The 18,868-nt window shown below is 35.7% G+C and overlaps 1 protein-coding gene across 1 annotated transcript in view; it reads right to left on the bottom strand.

Annotated features, from left to right (window-relative positions):
• The window catches only part of LOC149545133 (uncharacterized), a 106,628-nt gene that overhangs the window by 34,212 nt on the left and 53,548 nt on the right, over positions 1-18,868 (bottom strand). Inside the window, exons 6-9 of the mRNA XM_089790529.1 lie at positions 10,923-11,051; positions 10,623-10,725; positions 10,199-10,304; positions 7,879-7,965 (exon numbers count right to left, since the gene is read on the bottom strand). Of these exons, the coding sequence (XP_089646655.1) occupies positions 7,879-7,965; positions 10,199-10,304; positions 10,623-10,725; positions 10,923-11,051 (425 nt within the window). The remainder of the gene's footprint in view (positions 1-7,878; positions 7,966-10,198; positions 10,305-10,622; positions 10,726-10,922; positions 11,052-18,868) is intronic.

Genomic DNA, 18,868 nt, shown 5'->3' with positions numbered 1-18,868 from the left:
TACCATAGTATCTACTTATGTTTGCATATATATATATATATGCATATATACATATATATATATATAGACACACACACACACGTGTGTATGCGCGAATTGGAATAAGAGGTATGTATACGCCCATTGAATATAAGACGTATACGCTAGATACCTTGTTATAATATCACGCATATGTGTGTGTGTGTGTGTGCGTGCATACACAAGTATAGGTAGGTGGGGTATGATATTATTATATTAAGGTATTAGCATGGGATAATTTTATTCTTTGGCAATAGTTTTAATATTCAACTTGAGCGACTATACTTATATGCTTCATTCCATCGACCTTATATTATTTCAGTGGCCACTTTAACATCAATGCCACATCAAACCAATGGCCTTCTATCTTGTAACTCCTTGTCACCTTCACAATCTTGCTAGTAACTAAGCATGCAACCGAGAAGGAAAAGATTATAATACGGAAGCTCATTTAGAATATAACATTCTTAGCTCTGGCAGAAAACACATCACCTACGATCATAATTGCTTCTCATTCTTTCTTCGTATTTATCTTTGCGAGTTCCATATATTTTTCTAGCAGACACACCATCCACTTTCACCATTTGCATTTAAATATTGCTTCTACCTTCTTCGAGCGTTAAGTCGATCATAATCAATATTTTGGTGTCAAGCTCCCTGCACTAGAACGACAATAGCCGATTGATACTTTCCTTGGTTTTCATAAGCATTTAGTGATGGGGAATTCCAGCATTGTTTCAAGAATTATTCGAGCTTGTGCAAGGATGACCTCCAGTTAGATCATGAAATCACCACTACTTAACTTTATGTTTTATTTTCGAAATGATATAGTGTGGCATAGTTGAAACCTGCTTGGAAAGTTTAAGTAATGTTAAAACCAATCAAAATATAATCCAATGTTCTCTTTCTCTATGTTTATATCATAAGAATGCTTCAAAACTATGGCCTTTTCTTATATAAGAAATTCTCTTTTTCAAAATCATGAATAATTGGAGTGCAGCTTATACAGGGATATCAAAAATATATTCCCTGAGATCAGAAACCACACTTGTGAATCAAGAATAGATTTTCCAAAATTCAAATTATCTTTTATAATGCCAAGGCCAGATCGACAAATGCATTGGCTGTGAATATAAATGTTTAAACATTCAAGATCGGTCTTCGTTTGGCTCAGATCGGACTTCATTTGGGTTTAGTTTTGTGTACTTACTATTTGTGGTAAGTTGAGTGTTGATTGAGATGGACCCTTTTCTATTTTTGGAAAGTGCATTTGGTCACATAGAAAATTAATAGGTGTGACTCCTATTTCAGACGACATATTTAAATGAGTATTTTGGGAGTTGAAATATTTTTAGTGGCCGCATTATTATTAAATCATTAAATGAGTTATTATAAATTTATAATTTAACTTTATAATATCACTAAGTTGAGGGTTGAGTAATCATTGGAAGGGGACATTTATTTTATTAATATTATGCCAAGCCAAGTATTACATGTTGCCAAAAGAATTAAGTTGGAAAGTTTCAAAAGACGAGTTCTTTTGGGAAACTTTCACAATTTTAGAAATTGAGTTCTTTTGGAAACTTTTGTCAACAAAGGCATTATAAATATGAGCTCATTTCATTAGGAAAAGCATGCTTGAATATTTATTTTCTTTTGTTACCTCTATGTCTTTCTGAGGTTCTGAAGTTTGTGCCCTTTCTAAAGTGTAAGGGTTTGTTCTAATGATTTGTTATCCACTGCTGAAGTATAGTGGAAGATTGTCTAAAATTGGTAGTGCAAATTGTTGTTGAAGTATAGCAATTTGATTTGTCTTCTTAGTTGCATTAACTGTGCAAGAGAAGCTGATGTTTGTGAATGAATTGGCCTTAATCGAAAAGTTTTGGAGATAGAAATTATAAGTGGCAAACCTACGTTTTCCTTTGGAGTTTGATAAAGCGTCTATTACATGCTAATTGTGATCTGCCTTAAGTTGGAGGGAGCATACTATTGTACGTTGTTCCTCATACAAATCTGTTGCAATTTGATATCTACAACAATCACCTATAGGGTCTTCATTTAATTGCAAATCTCATGAGAGTTGTAGTTATGTGTTTCAGTCATTAGATTGCATGCCAAGTGTTTGTAAAAATGTCTATTGGCTGTAGATGCACATTTTACAGGGTGAAATCATATGAATGCATTTGAATGGTCAAAAAAGATTGCATTCGTACTTACAACTTCTTTGTTTGGATATTTAATAATCATTTGCATGCATCTAAACTTAATTTGAACCATTACAAGCAAGCGGAAGTAATATGAAGATAAAAGATAGCGAGATAGAGATTTCATGCAAAGTATTTTACGAAATGTCAAGCCATTAATCTTGTGAAGAAAATTTGATGTTTAATTAAGCTATCACTTGTTGAGGGTTATTATAGTGGTTTCCTGCCATCCTGTGGGGTAGGGAAATATTTTTTTTTATTTCAGATCTACTGTTGTTTGCAAAGTGACCAGCACTCTAACTTTTTCCAGCTATGAACAGATACTGGAGGCTTAGCAGTTTCGGGAGCTAGCAGAGTAGTGACGAAGATAGCAAGAAATTAAATGCCTTGAGGGAGAGTATGGAGAAACTTAAGCTTCATCAGCAGACATTGGCAAAGAGCTTATCGAATCGAGAGATGGTTGAGAGAACCACAAGGTACATGGTTTCTGCCTTTACAAGGTTGGCGAGGAGGCTTGAGTTTTCTCCGACTAGTGTCCATGATACAGATGTACTTATATTTAGTATGGCACCTGCTAGTCCTATCCACAGTATTGATCATGGACTTATTTTACTAGGACATGTAGTTGTGTTAGTGGTAGCAGATGATACTGGCATTGAGCTTCAACAAGTTGAGACTCCTAGAGCCATTGCTGCAGTTAGTGTAGAGACAGTTGATGTCGTCGTTACTACTAATACTTTACACTCTCTCGAGGGGATTATTATTGGAGATTTGTATGTGAGCTGTCATAGTGTTGCTTCAGTACAAGGGGCAGTTGCTTCCTCAGGTGAGACCGATGCATGTATGGAGTCACCCAACTTTGATGTTGGTGATTTGGGTGATACAACGGATTCAGTAGATGTGAGTTCATACTCTAGCATTATTGATTCACAGGTTGATGTTGAGTCATGTGTGTAAAGTTAGGTGTTGGCAACTGAGGCTTTATTAGGAGATGTGGATGCATATAGTATGGCCACATCTGATAATACATTTGATGGTGCTATGAGTTGGACCGGGTATGATATCCCTTGCCAGGTATCAATGACTCCAAGGAGTTTTTGGATGGGTCCCAGGATTAGTGTTTACAGGACCTATCTTTTGAGGTGGAAGCTAAGACATGCGATGATATCAATATTGCAAGGGCTTTTGTTTCTTCAGATGAGGAGTTGATTGAGGTACATAGTAGTTGTATCTCGGATGCAGAGTTGTGTGAGGTCAATGGCACACATGCAATGAGTGATCCTGCAGTGGGTAGTTTTGATTCAGTTTCCTATTACGATGCAATTAGTGAGACAAAGAGCTTGCATATGAGGTAGTTACAGAGGCATCATGTGACCAGTCAGTTGAAGGTGAGTGAAAGTGACATCTCTTCAGCTTTCGAGCATTATAATGCGATCCTTCAGATGTTGGCTACATCTGGTTGGGGTGCTCCCATGTCTGACGAGCACGACGATAGTACTCTTTCTCTAGCAGAGGTTCATGCACTTCGAGAGGATGTCAGGATCTTGAAGCATAGTTACTCTTAGTTAGTTGCTGATAGGGATTACCTTCTGGAGTGAGGTAGCATCTGTTATGTGACATTGTTAGGGAAAGAGGAAGAGGTACCTGAGCACACCCAAGAGCTTGGGGTGACTGTAGACTCTCTTCAATATACTCAGCTAGCTCTTCAAGAGTCAGAATCATAGTTGGATGAGGTTACCATGGAGTTAGAGCGGGTACTGTCAACACCAGCCCCAGACCCTATTTAGTTACATATTGTGGTTGGTGGTGAGTTTTCTTCCATGGTTGGGGACGAGGGATGTGATGATGCGGCTTACATATTCATCCCGCATATGGGTGCACTAGGTACAGAGGAGGTGAGAGCATCAGGGGAGACGAGCTCTCATGGTGGTTTTCTTCCTTCTGCCAGAAGCAGATTTATTTCTTTATTTCATACAACTGGTACCATTGGATAGATGGTAGTGCCACATTTTCAAAGGGATCAATTGTGGGTCGCAAGGGAGCAGGATGATGTTTCCACATATAATTTATACTACACAGATTCTTACATGGAGTATCTTTTGGAGAGTTTCGATGTGCAGGAGGATTCATACAAAGTGTCTAAGGGTACACTCATGTAGGGCTCTCATGCCATTCAGAGGTTGGTGGGAAAGATTGTAGAGACCCTATCTACTATGCTTCCCCATAGGGATTTTGAGGTTGGATTTGCTAAGAGGGTCGCCCAAGATCCTGCCCGACCTATAGTTCAAAGTCAAAGATTGGAGACATCTCCTGATTCCTGGTTTGGTCCTGATGAGCCATTGACAAAGATTGGAGCTTTCTACCGACATTATATAGCAAGGTGTGCTCATACTTTTTCTTATGACCCACAAGTTGAGGATTTAGTTTCACATCAAGTTGGCTCCAATTTCATACCATCCATTATGGGATGGGTTAGCACCATCTTTTGCAGATGGGATTGACAACTAGAAGTTAGACCGCTTGCAGTATTTACATACCCTAGATAGTTTAGCAGAGGTTGGAGTTGATATCAATGTTTTAGGTATCTATGGTTGTTACCATCTCCACAGTGTAGCTGGGTATGAGTGTCAGTTTCATGGGGACTCAAGTGTGGATAGAGGTGGTATTTCAATTGGGTTGAGTTTTGATGTGTTGTTGCCTTCCTTAGCACCTAGAGTTAGTTTCCAGATGATTTTGATGTTGATGTCAGTTATTTGGGTACTGATACTACAGGTGTTGCTTGTACATAGCATGGATAGTACGCAGTTTACCCTTGGGATCTAGGTGGTTTGTGATGTTCATTTTGCTACGGGATTGCTTGGGGGACAAGCAATCTTAGGGAGGAAGGACTATAATGTCCACATTTTTTCCAATATCAGAGTTTGAGAGTTAGCCTATTATTGTGATTCTCGTAGGCTAATTATTGTGGATTGAGGGTCTTCTAAGGCGCTAGCTTGGCTTGGAAAGGTCTTATCTTCTCCACAATTCAGTAAGTTATAGGTTGGTCTTGGTTTGGCTCAAATCAGACTTCATTTGAGTTTAGTTTTGTGTACTTACTATTTGTGGTAAGTTGGGTGTTAATTGAGATGAACCCTTTCTATTTTTGAAAAGTGTATTTGGTCACATAGAGAATTAATAGGTGTGACTTCTATTTCAGACGACATATTTAAAGATAAGTATTTTGGGAGTTACAATATTTTTAGTGGCCGCATTATTATTAAATCATTAAATGACTTATTATAAAGTCATAATTTAACTTTATCACTTAAGTTAAATTATCACTTTATCACTTAACTTTATCATTGGAAGGGGACATTTATTTTATTAATATTATGCCAAGCCAAGTATTAAATGTTGCCAAAAGCGTTAAGTTGGAAAGTTTTAAGAGATGGTTCTTTTGGGAAACTTTCACAATTTTACAAGTTGAGTTCTTTTGGAAAATTTTGTCAACAAAGGCATCATGAATATGAGCTCATTTCATTGGGAAAAACACACTTGAATATTGATTTTCTTTTGTTGCCTTTGTATCTTTCTGAGGTTTTGAAGTTTGTGCCCTTGCCGAAGTATAAGGGTTTTTCTGAGGATTTATTATCCACTGTTGAAGTATAGTGGAAGATTGTCTGAAATTGGTAGTGCAAATTGTTGTTGAAGTATAGCAATTTGATTTGTCTTCTCAACTGTATTAACTGTGCAAGAGAAGTTGATGTTTGTGAGTGAATTGGCCTGATTCGAAAGGGTTTGGAGATAGAAATTATAAGTGGCAGACCTGCATTTGCCTTTGGAGTTTGGTGTTTTCTTTATTGGGGCAACGTCTATTACATGCTAACTGCGACCTGCCTTAAGTTGGAGGGAGCATATTGTTGTACATTGTTCCTCATACAAATCTGCTGCAATTTGATATCTACAGTAGTCACCTATAGGTTCTTCATTTAATTGCAAATTTCATGAGAGTTGTAGTTATGTGTTTTAGTCATTAGATTGCATGCCAAGTGTTTGTAAAAATGTCTATTGGTTGTAGATGCACATTTTATAGGCTGCAATCATATGAATGTATTTGAATGGTAAAAAAGGATTCCATTTGTACTTCAACTTCTTTGTTTGAAAATCCAACAACCATTTGCATGGTTCTAAACTTAATTTGAACCATTACAAACAAGCGGAAGTAATCTGAAGACAAAAGACAGCAAGAAAAAGATTTCATGCAAAGTATTTGACGAAATATCAAGCCATTAATCTTGTGAAGAAAAATTGATGTTTAATTAAGCTATCACTGTTGAGGGTTATTACAAAGATTTATTGGCTATGAGTATAAATGCTTATACATTCAAATTATCTTTTATAATGCCAAGGCCAGATCGGCAGATGCATTGACTATGATTTCAAATGCTTATACATCCACCCAGTAATTCATCTAGGAAGGCCCGCATGGTCCAAATGAAGGGTGCAAAATGGCAATCGTTGAACTATGGTTGATGCCTACATGATTAAAGAAAAGAACCATCAATAGTCTTGTTGTCAAGCCAAGCGGTGGATGATCGAGTATATAGTGCCCTCACAAATCCTTGGCCAAGGTAGGTTAGTGGTATGCTTGTTGTTGTGATTACTATAGGTCAAGGTTGCTAACAGTTAGCAGATAGGTGTATGGAAGGTATCCTAAACCTACCTGGTTGTTTGGCCAACACTCTAACACCAAGATGCTTAGTGGTCAAACAGTGATGCCCCAAGCTTAATCCCAAGGTAGGGAGGGCCTTTCTCGATAGCTATTGTGTGGGGATACATAAGGGTCCGCAATTGGGAGGTCAAGCCCTTGGAAATGCTTCTCCTCTTCTCCAGTAGCCAAGGCTTGCACAACTCAAGGTCAAAGTCTATTTGCAAAACATCTGAAATTTGGTTACCTTACTTTATATTTATGTTCTGGATTTTCAGTTATGTATTGTAGTTAGATAATATGGTTAAGATTAGTTCTCTTCTACTTAAGTAAGAAGTAGTTAAATCAATTATTTCTTTACTTGAATATGTATAAATTGAAATGAAATGATAATCATGCATAGATGATACTAAGGTAGTTATAACTGTCTTTCATGTTCCTTGAAAAGAAATGTTATTTTTGGTTATTTCCAATTCATTAAATTAGTATGAAATTTTAGCATGTTACAAATACCATCTACACTTTTGGACATAGAGGGTTGAGATTTTTAGCCAAGGCTAATTTAAAGCAATAAACGATCAATCTATTTGCAATTACTAGTTGGCAGTTTAACCTGTATTACAGCCACTAGGCCTGAATTGAGTGATGCAATCAGCCATATCTCTTGATATATGAAGAGAGCATCAGACTTTAGCATTCTATATTGTAAATCAAAAGAGTTTTGACTAGCCTCATAATCGAATCTATCAGATTTTCACAATCCATTAAAATGTGAAGTATGTTTTTGAATTGGATTGTGTGAATAATTGTTAACATCAACGACTCGAATCACACTACGTGATCCATCATTTGGATGCAAGAACAGAAAAGGAGAAACAAACGATTTCTACCTCATAATATGATTTCTACCTTTAAAAAGAAAAAACTTGTGAAATTTATGCATAGGGAAAATACTCAAAATATACTAACCTTCATTATGTCAATTCCCATCTTCCCATTATAGCTTGGTTTAGAAAATTGTGCTACAATAGGTAATTTTTGTAATGCAGCATCAGCCTGCACTAAACATGAGATACATACTAACCTGTTAAAATGGCCATTTCAAATAGCATATCGAGAGAATGACATATCTGAGCATATGAAAGCACCATAATGTTTATGTTTTTGAATATAGATATATTGTTTTGAAAAATGACATCATTGTACACATTGCCTACTTTCTTCAATAGAAACTTCATACACATCAATAATATATTCACAATGAGGTACTGACTAACCAAATTGCTTTAAATCCTAATCTATGAAAGTGGTGCATTCTGCAGTAAACTTATCTAAACCTTGTGGAGTTTCTTCTATTTCTATTTTTTCGTGCTACTTCTTACAATAAATTTTTCTTCTGGCATGTCACCAATGAAATCATGTTATGCATAGCTATAAAATAATTAATGCCTCTTAATGAACAAATGAAAAACAAGAACTAAATCATAATTTCTTGTGTGATGAACATTATTTGGATGTGCCATAAACCTGTAATATTGGTTTTGGAGTTGTAACTGCTTCAAGGATAACATGAATTGTGGTAGCCACTACATGTTACTAGCATCAACTTTAAATAATAAAATGAAATTTTGATAATTGAATCTTCAGCGTCCTAGCCAATATGAATGAATTAATTTTAGATGGTTTGAGTCTCTACTTCCTCCTTCTCACTCCCTCCATCCTTCAACATAGCGGCAGAAACTGTGCAAACATCTTTGACAAGGTAGAGACACTGTTCTCCATACGGGCTAATGATGTCTTTATTCCCTATTATGCTTCATCCTCTTGTCTTGGAATCAACAGATCTTTATACTACATCCTAATTAGATTGAATATTAAATTGAATATCTCCTAGTAAGGGTTCACCGCCTGCTGCAAATAGTCTACAAGTTTGTTGATGCATTTGTATCTCACACAGAATTCTAAACAAAACCCTTCACAGATCACAAACTTAGTCTGAGATCAAATTGATTTGTTTTTCAAGGTTGAATCAAAATCCTGTCATAGACAACTCAATTCTGAAACTTCAGTTTGTCCTATTGTTCATCCTACCAAAGTACTTAACCTGGTTTGCATTATAGCTACAGCTATCCATGTAGAAGAGAAGAAAATGCATTTTTACAAAACCTGGGACAAACTGTACAAGGATTCACGTTTCAAGTTGTCCGACATCTAATGAACTCTTCACATAGATAAATTTGCAGCTGTTATAAAATGCTGATAAAGAAGGTATATGACCATACATCTTCTATGAACAGCCAGTATTGCTATCTAGTATTTTACTGTTATGTGCAGACATCTAGGTGGGGCAATCCCTAAACAGTACCACTTTCCAGGTATCAACACTCTCCATCAACCCATTAGTACTCTTACATAAGGCTATCTAGGCCAAATAAGTATCTTTCTCTTTCGACCAGCCATTCCTGTGACCTACATATTACTCTCTTCATACCTTTAATTATCTAGCTCACAAAATAAAAAACTAATCTAAAGAAATTTTCAAGGATTTCTTTGAGATACTATTAATGATAGCTGTATTTCCTCCCTCTGTTTTATCAAAATAGCAAGTCGGATGCTATTTAGATTAATCATTTGGTGTGGCGACACTGATACTAGCTGCTTATTGTGATGTTAATTGTCTCTGCTCCAATAGTTACCAGTATTCTGCTTGATATCTTTGTCTTCTACAGACATACACCTAGAGACTCTTGTGAGGAATAAATTGCATAAGTTGTATTGTTGTTTCAAGGTTAAACCAGCTACCCCCTTAGTAACCACTCCCAGTCTAACTCCATTTGACACATTGCCTGTTAACAATTTAAGTCTTGCTTTTTATTTTGAATGACCGAATTTGTGGTTGCCTTTTACAGTAAAAAAACTCATGATGCTGTCAACGCTGGGATTATGCATTGCAACCCACCTAGGAGAAGATGAATATCTGGTATAAATCAAAGAAGAAAATAAAAGTTAGTGTTTTCAAAACACAATCACCTTTTGTTCAAATGGATTAGTTATTTCTGTTACTGTCTCAACAAAACAATACAATAATGGAATCATACTTTGAGACATTCAAGTAAGCTTGCCTTGCAGCCATAATCTGAAAGACTGAATGTGAGAATGCAAATGCAACATTTACCTTTTCAAAAGATTAAAAATCCAAATCTAGGGTTCCATGTTAATTTGCATTGCGAGTGCACTTTTATCTACTACAGTACTAGTTCATAGGTAGAAACAGGCAACTGTTTTGTACCTGTCGAGCTACAGGAGAAAGCATGCAATCATAAAAGAATCGCCAATCCTCTCCATATGCTTCCCATCCTCCAATATCAAAATCATTCTCTGTGCAAACATGCGCACTGCACAAATAGTAGATATTGGACAGGTGATTACTTCACTTGAAAATGAGTTTTCTACTTTTATTTTCTGTGTATGTGCAAGAGATATTTTTTATCATGTGTTGCTTGCAATACACTAAAGAAAAGAGACTGGGTCTGATAACAGACATCAATAAAATAAACCATGTATAGAAGCAAATCAAAACACAACTGCTGACATTGTAATTGTGTCAAGCCATAGTCCCTAGACTAGGAGTGTCCAGACTCAAAAAAAAAAATGACAAATACATGATTGCTACTTCCATACCATGCTTAGTAAAAATAGTAATAAAACATTACCTAAAGAACTTGTGAGTGAATATGAGCTGTGTTGCTGGGTCATAGGTGCACATTCCATCAGGCCATCTGGGGGTTGGGGTTAAGATAAACTGAAGCTTGTGACCTGAAGGCAAATGAAGGACCAAAAAACTAGCCAATAAATTCATGTTGATAAAAACCATAACTTTTTTCTAGTTCAAACATCCATGGTTTAAGATAGTTAATTTATGGAGGTGCTTCAGTGGATGTCATGTCAAAACTAAATTTCCACACAATGGTTTTGATATATTAAAAAAAAAACAAAATATTTTAGAATGATACCTCCACCCAAGTCCAAGGCATCACCAGCTCGTACAACTTTCATAGAAAATATTTTTTTTTGCTTTTCAGGAATGGATACTGATAACAACTGTGCAGCAGGGTTGGAGCAATACAGATCCAGAGGCAGTGCTGGAAAGTAATATCAAAATATCACTAACATTATGTAAGGCATCCGCAAAACAACATTATCTCCACAAAAGAAAATTAAAAAATAATACTCCAAATAATTAACAAACGCTTTATAATGTGAGAGAATGTACTCAAACAAGAACCAATCAACAAATGCAAAATTCTCTCTTCTTCTTCAATTTCAACAAATAACATGGCATAAAACACCTTACTTGCAATGCTAAATGGGATGAGCTCAAGTGACAAAGAAATGGCACCCTCAAAGAAGATACCTGATCTCAATTCCCATTGATCCAAAAAGTCATGTCTCAAGTTCACGTTTCAACTATTGTGGCCATGTTATTTTAGCCCTTTAAGTGCTGCACGAAATGTCTTGGTTGTGTAACAACAAGATCTTTGTTGTTCTGCAATATATGTTTCTTGCTGCACAAGTATTTATGATGTTGCGCAAAACATTATTTTCACTATACAAGTAGTATTTAGTGTCAGAATGAATGTGAGGATAGTTTATGAGTGGGAGTAAAGTTTGTACAAATGTATATCTGATCAAAACATTAATTCATTTATTTTTATCTTCATCTAGCCATAATTATTGCAGTACTAATTTCCCTTTCTAGGAAGCTTATTTTATTTTTCTCAAATCTGATTCATTGGGTTGTGATGTGATAGGGAGACTCTCTAAAGAGCAACTCTTGGCTCTATTCTAGGTTACTTCCAAGACCTCTTAGGGTTTCTCCTAATCACCAAACCCTTCTTGTTAAGAGAATTCCACAAACTTTCCCCCTACTCTTTCCTAGAGCTGCACTACCAAGTCAAAGTGAACACTCCTGTTCTTTGAGCTCACCTACCAATCACTTACCCCTTTCAATATCACCTTGCAAGCGTCTTGGGCCTTCAAATCAATTGATTCAAACAAGAATTGCCCCATCTTGTTGGATCTTGTAGTCATTTTCTTACCGATCTCAATGTTCCTTAATTTTAGGCCTACTGGCCCTATTCAGCCTCAATTAGTCCCCCAAATTGGTTTTTGGCTTCTATTTCAAAATCCCACCAAATGACCCTATGAATAAATTATCATTCCAGATATGCTTTTGGCGAAAATCAAGGATTTTGAGGATTTTAGGTCATTGGCTTGTCCGCACATCACCAAAGCCTAATGTGGGTAGTTTACAAAGGAATTAGGCTTATCAGCAATCTTTGACTTGAAAACACCCTCCAATGGATTCATCAACACTTCACTGAACATGAGAACCTAACATAGTTGAGAGGGTATATTGGAATTTGTGCTCTCTACCACAGATTTGTGGTAGGGTTCTTAAGATATGCAACTCTCTTTACGGACTTGATGCGTAAGGGTGCTTTTCAATGGACTCCTCAAGTACAAGAATGCTTCAAGAAGTTCAAGGTGATCATGACTTCGTGCCCAGTATTAGCTTTGTCAGACTTCACAAGGTTTTTTGACTTGTACTATGATGCCTCAGGTGAGGGTATTGGAGCAGTTTTATCCCAAGATCGCCATCCTATAGCTTTCAAGAGCAAAGAGCTATGAGGTCCTCAAAGATCATTCAACATCTAAGACAAGGAGATGTTGTCCATTATGCCTATTTTGGCCAAGTTCGGGCAATATTTGGTTGAAAGAAAATTTTGTATTAAGACAGATCATAATAGCCTGAAGCATTTCCTAGGTCAACGGGACCTGAATGAGAGGCAATAGAAGTGGGTTAGCAAGTTACAGTTCTACAATTTTGACATCTCATATATTAAGGGTTGACGCCCTTTCTTGGAGACCCTACTTGTACTTGGTTACTGAGATTGTTGAGGATTGGAGGCACTTGATCATAGCTAAGTACATTGGGAATCAGTGGGCAGCTGGTATTGTAAACAACCGTATTCAAGACAACAGCTATACCCCTGCAAATGAGTTGATCATTTACAAGGAGAGGATTTATCTTGTCCTAGGATCAGGTGTCCAAGAGATTATTCTTTGAGCCTTTCATGATTCACAAATGGTCGGTCATCCCAGATTCTTTAAGACATATACGAATTCGGGAGAGATTGACATGGAAAGGACTTAAGGTAGATTTGCATTGTTATGTCAAATAGTTCTTTGTTTCTCAACAAAACAAACAGGAGCATACTTACCTCACAGGGTTGTTGCAAACACTTCCCATTCCTGAGCTTTAGTAAAAGAGTATATCTATGGATTTCATTATGGGCTTGCCTAAATCCGAATGTAGAGATTGCATCCATGTGGTGGTGGATCGACTTACTAAGTATGATCACTTTTTCCCTATCACCACTACATATTCACCAGTACAATTGACGACATTACTCTTCTGGGAGGTGTTCAGGTTATATGGTTTACCCCGAACTATAGGGAGCGATCGCGATAGCAAATTCATAAGTCACTTCTAATAGGAGGTTTTCAGACTATGTGGGATAGAGTTGACTCTGAGAACCAATTATCACCCTCAGATTGACAATCGGACTGAGATTGTGAATAAGTAGGTGGAGGGATATTTGCATAATTGTGTTTCTTCTTGGCAGAAGGCTTGGGTGAAGTGGATTCATCTATGCGAGTATTGTTATAATTCCACTCACCACATGTCATGTCCCCAAATTTTAATGTAATAATTTAACTTAATTAATTAACTAATTGGTCCCATAATTTAAATAACATAATAAAAGGACCTTTAATTAGTTACTTTAATTAATTAATATGGGGCCCGAGTTAATAATATTTGTATTTGTGGTTCTGATTAATTTAGTATATCTCGAACCCATTTTTTTTTTCAATTGTCTCTGTAGGAGTTGTCGTCGGCTATCTTTGTAAACTCTCGGGAGTTCTTCCAAAGGGTATTAAAGCACGACATCTAGTGTTGTCATGTGTTTTGGATTATTTCTTTGTACTACGAATTCCTATTGGAGTTCAGTATTGTTCGCCATTTCGGAAGTGGAAGATCTTCCCTACTTGGCTTTTCCGGTTTCGTTGGGATTCAACCCTCACCCTATTCTGTTGGTGTATTACTTTGCTTCAAATCTGGCACATCTGGGATGCCATTGTAGTCTGTTGATATATATTCTATGTTTCAGTGATAATTTGCATACTCTAGTTTTCCTTGGCGTATCTCTCTATTGGTGAATATTTGGCATCTATATGATTTATGTTATCTGGAGCATATTGTTGATGTCAATTTTGTACCACTACATAACAGATAGTGATTGAATACTTGACATGGGATATCAAACACTCAATCCCTTTCTTGAAAAGTAAATACTCATGAAGACATGAGAAAAACTCCAATGATCCTTACACCTGTGGATACTAACTCAGTTATATTAATGTGATTTGCTAGTTAATCACATAGGTAGGCTTACGTTATTCATTCGAAGATGTTGAACTTTTGTTGTGATGATAATGAAATCTAGCTTTGCAATGTATATGAGTGCCAAATGATGTTGATGGTGATGATGATGAAGGGTATGTCTGCCAATGATGCTTCTCCTTTCCTAACTTTCTTCTTAAATGAACTCCAACTACTCAACTACTTGCTACTTTACCTCTAGTCCTATGAACGGAAAGCTTAGAAAATGGATGGGGATCAAATCTAATGAAAGCTTACTAGCGACTCTATCTCCATACATGCAACGATTCAAGGGAAAAAAAGACTAGATTACCACTCAAGGCTTCCTAACAAGCCGCCAGGATGCTAGTGGCCTCGTTTATAGATCCCTATCAAACATCCACTAATATCACCATGCAACTATCCATCTACTCTTATTCTTAACAACTTTCTTGAAATAAAATCCACTTTAACTTCAATGAAATCTAACTAACTATTGGAAGTATAAACCATGCAATAACATCAAGTGTTCTTAATCACCATGCAAGTCACTACAATGATAAAGAAGCTGTTAGAAGTTGTAATCTTTCCTTGGTGTGTTTATAAACCAAGGTTAGAACTCCTTTCTTTATTGTTGTAATATATTAGGATATAAGCCAAGGTATCCTAATATATTTATTTTTTGTCCTTTTTCCACTACATCTTATTTTGTCATCTAGTGGAATATGTGAGGACAAATATATATTGTAATTTCTAATTTTAGATTATTCCTCCTTAAGAGGAATCTCACATTTGGCATCACACACTTATGAATGGTGGCATTCATAGACATGGGAGTTACATTCCAACTCCTCTCTCTCATCTCTATTTAAGAGATGACCCTCTTCTCTCATTTAACAATGAGGTTTCTTCCTCTTCTCAATTATTGTATGAGCAATTGCTCTCTTGCTCTCTTGCTCTCTCTCTTTTTCTTCTTAGGCTTTTCATGCCTCATTCATAATGTCACAAGGGGTTTTCTTTGCTTTCCCCTTTCCAAATATCTTATCTCATGGTGTTGGAGCTTGAAGCTTTCTCTCTCCTATTTTATGGTAATATCTTTTCATGCATTTACTCACTTAGATTCTTTCCTGGTTTTGCTTATTTACAGATTTCTTTTTCCATTTCTAACATGGTATCAGAGCAGTTTAATCTTTGTTTTGAGTGTTTGCATGAAGGTACGATTCGAAGGAGACTCTTGAGAGAGATTTCACTAATTTCTTCTTTAATCTTTTTAAGATGGAAGAAATTGAATTTTTTTTGGATTTGGCTGGCTTACCGCCAAACCCGATTAACTTTTGTGTGCTCTAATTTGTGCAAGTCACTTCTTATTTTATATTAATTTTTCATCTAACCCCCTTTGGCAGGCTTGCCGCCAAAAGGTTTTCCTATCTTTTTCAAATTCATATCTTAGTCTACTCATATTTTAAAATATTTTTAATCCATTTCATTTTTTGAATTTAATTTTTTTTTATATATCTATACCTCACTTGAAAATCCGTTGCAAATAAGAGCTATTTCATTGTTTTTAACCAAAGATATCCTCTATGATATCTCGCATGAAATAAGAGAAATCTGTCATAGAGGATATCAAAAAGACTATGCTTTTTCGTCTTTTCATGTCTGCACGTTTTAAGTTTCTAATTTTGTCTCTTGCATGTTTAGAATATTCTCTGTGCAATTATTATTCTCTGTCTTTTTTAAAAAAACAGATCATTGCTCATCTTTTCTTGTCTTTACATGCAAGATTCTTTTTCTTTTTTAAGCTCGTGACTAAAGCATCATTTACTTTTATTATTGCCTCTTGTCAACCTATTTTTGGCATGTAATCATTCATTGTCAGACAAGTGCAATATTCTATCATTACAAGCTTTTATTCAAACTTTTTTTAGAAAAGTTTCTTAACTTTTTTTTAGTCTATTCTTATCTGCCAGATCTGACCTCTATCATTAATTACTAAGTTTTTTTAGTTATATCTTTCTTAATGTTTTATTTCAAAAAAAAATTCTTTTTGAATCTCTTCCAATCTTGAAGGCATAGTATGTGAAAAATGGGGAGATCTTTTCTTGCCCCATGATTTTATGTTCTTATTACCTTGAGGTTATATTTTTGAACCAAGGTAAATATTGTGACTTTTTATAAATTGTGACTTTCCAAAATATTAAGTATGGAAAGGTGATTATTTTCTTTAACCAATCTATTTTCGTATATTTATTTGAGTATATATGGGGGCCCACCTATATGCCCAGATAAATATATAATTTATGACTATAATATTTCAGAAATTAATATATACCTTTGCAAAATGAATTAAATACTCATGTCTACCCTTAATGGAGTTTTATACCTGATATCTATATTTAGTTGATCTTCCTTAAATCATTTTACTTAATTGGTTTATGAGTAATCTTACACTATTGCCTTCATTATTTAATGATTTGATTTTATTGATCTATCTGCACATGGTTGCAGTTTTATGCTTTTATAGCATCGTTCTATGCCCATGTTGGCACTTTATGGTGTTATACCATTGATCTACATGATTTATCTGATATTTTTTTTTGAGTTGCATAGGGAGCTTAATATTTTTTCAAGGTTAACTATGTAGGTCCCCTCAATATAACTGATACATAGTTTCCTTATCTGGCCCATGGAGTATCCCTCCATCCTATATTGGTATGCACTCATTTTATATGGAGTTTCCTTCCATTTGATCCTATCTGTTCCATTTTGATAGGATAATATTTTTATGGAGTTTCCCTCCATGTTGTTCCATTTTGTTCCTCAATGAAGAGGATACTACTATTGGAGTTTTCCCTCCAAATTCGGGTGATTTGATCCAATTTGAAGGCAATATGTTGTTAAATCCTCATAATCCATTCGTTTGAGTTTCCTAAAAAATCATGATAATTCTACTTTGATCAACATGTCTCTCCTTTATGTTATTTTCATATATTAATGTGATAATGATCTGCATACTTTATTGCTTAAATCATGAGTCATGCAAGTTATGGTGTTGCAGCCCATTAGCTTGCAGTGGGATGATTCATTAAGTGGACTGTCTATATCCACATGATTGATGCAATGTTGATGCACGTTTCATTAGTTGGCCTTGTCTGTGGTCATTTGTGCATTAGTATCATATGCTTTTCATGAGAGCATTGATCAAGCTTTTTACTCAATTTGTCCTTGTTGACAATTTTTGAGCATATACTTTATCTTGATATCAGGTTATCTCCATTGTTTTGTGGTAACATGTTTTTCTCATTGTTTCTCTATGAGAGTTTTATTATCCTTATTCAAAAGGATTTCGAATTTGCATATATGATGGCATTCCACTTGTGGATATTTGTCTTGTTTTTTGTTCTCTACTTTTTTTCAGGTGATCCATCAAGGAACCTTCTTGGTTTTTCACATATGAAGAGGTGTCTATACTTCAACTTGATCACATTCAAAGGACTCATGTACTTCTCTTGGATCTGCAAATGCACCATATGGCTTGAAGACAATCCAATTACTTCATATTGAAGATTAAGTTGCAGACTTTTGCAAAATTATGGGTTTAATACCCTTTGATGTAATTACCCCAAGTAAAGATTAAAGGGGGGTGTTAGAAGTTGTAATCTTTCCTTGGTGTGTTTATAAACCAAGGTTAGAACTCCTTTCTTTATTGTTGTAATATATTAGGATATAAGCCAAGGTATCCTAATATATTTATTTTTTGTCCTTTTTCCACTACATCTTATTTTGTCATCTAGTGGAATATGTGAGGACAAATATATATTGTAATTTCTAATTTTAGATTATTCCTCCTTAAGAGGAATCTCACACTTGGCATCACACACTTATGAATGGTGGCATTCATAGACATGGGAGTTACATTCCAACTCCTCTCTCTCATCTCTATTTAAGAGATGACCCTCTTCTCTCATTTAACAATGAGGTTTCTTCCTCTTCTCAATTATTGTATGAGCAATTGCTCTCTTGCTCTCTTGCTCTCTCTCTTTTTCTTCTTAGGCTTTTCATGCCTCATTCATAATGTCACAAGGGGTTTTCTTTGCTTTCCCCTTTCCAAATATCTTGTCTCATGGTGTTGGAGCTTGAAGCTTTCCCTCTCCTATTTTATGGTAATATCTTTTCATGCATTTACTCACTTAGATTCTTTCTTGGTTTTGCTTATTTACAGATTTCTTTTTCCATTTCTAACAGAAGCAAATTTTGGTATTATCTTAAGCAACAATTTTCTTCAACCCTTTACAAATGAGAGCAAATGGCCTTATATAGGGGCCAAAATTACAACCAATGGTAGAGATTAAGATGCAAAATCAATGATCCGGATCGAATCCCAAAAACCCTAATTAGAGTTGCCACCCCATTGGCCAATGAGAAGGCGCCACCTCGTCACTAGACCAATGAAAAAAAAAGTAGCAACCAATG

The sequence above is a fragment of the Cupressus sempervirens genome, chromosome 7 (genome assembly GCF_028749045.1).
Source record: "Cupressus sempervirens isolate cs-2001-9-10 chromosome 7, ASM2874904v1, whole genome shotgun sequence".
Classification (NCBI taxonomy): domain Eukaryota; kingdom Viridiplantae; phylum Streptophyta; class Pinopsida; order Cupressales; family Cupressaceae; genus Cupressus; species Cupressus sempervirens.
The sequence above is the reverse complement of the archived record's forward strand: the minus strand, read 5'-3'. Positions and strand labels throughout refer to the sequence as shown.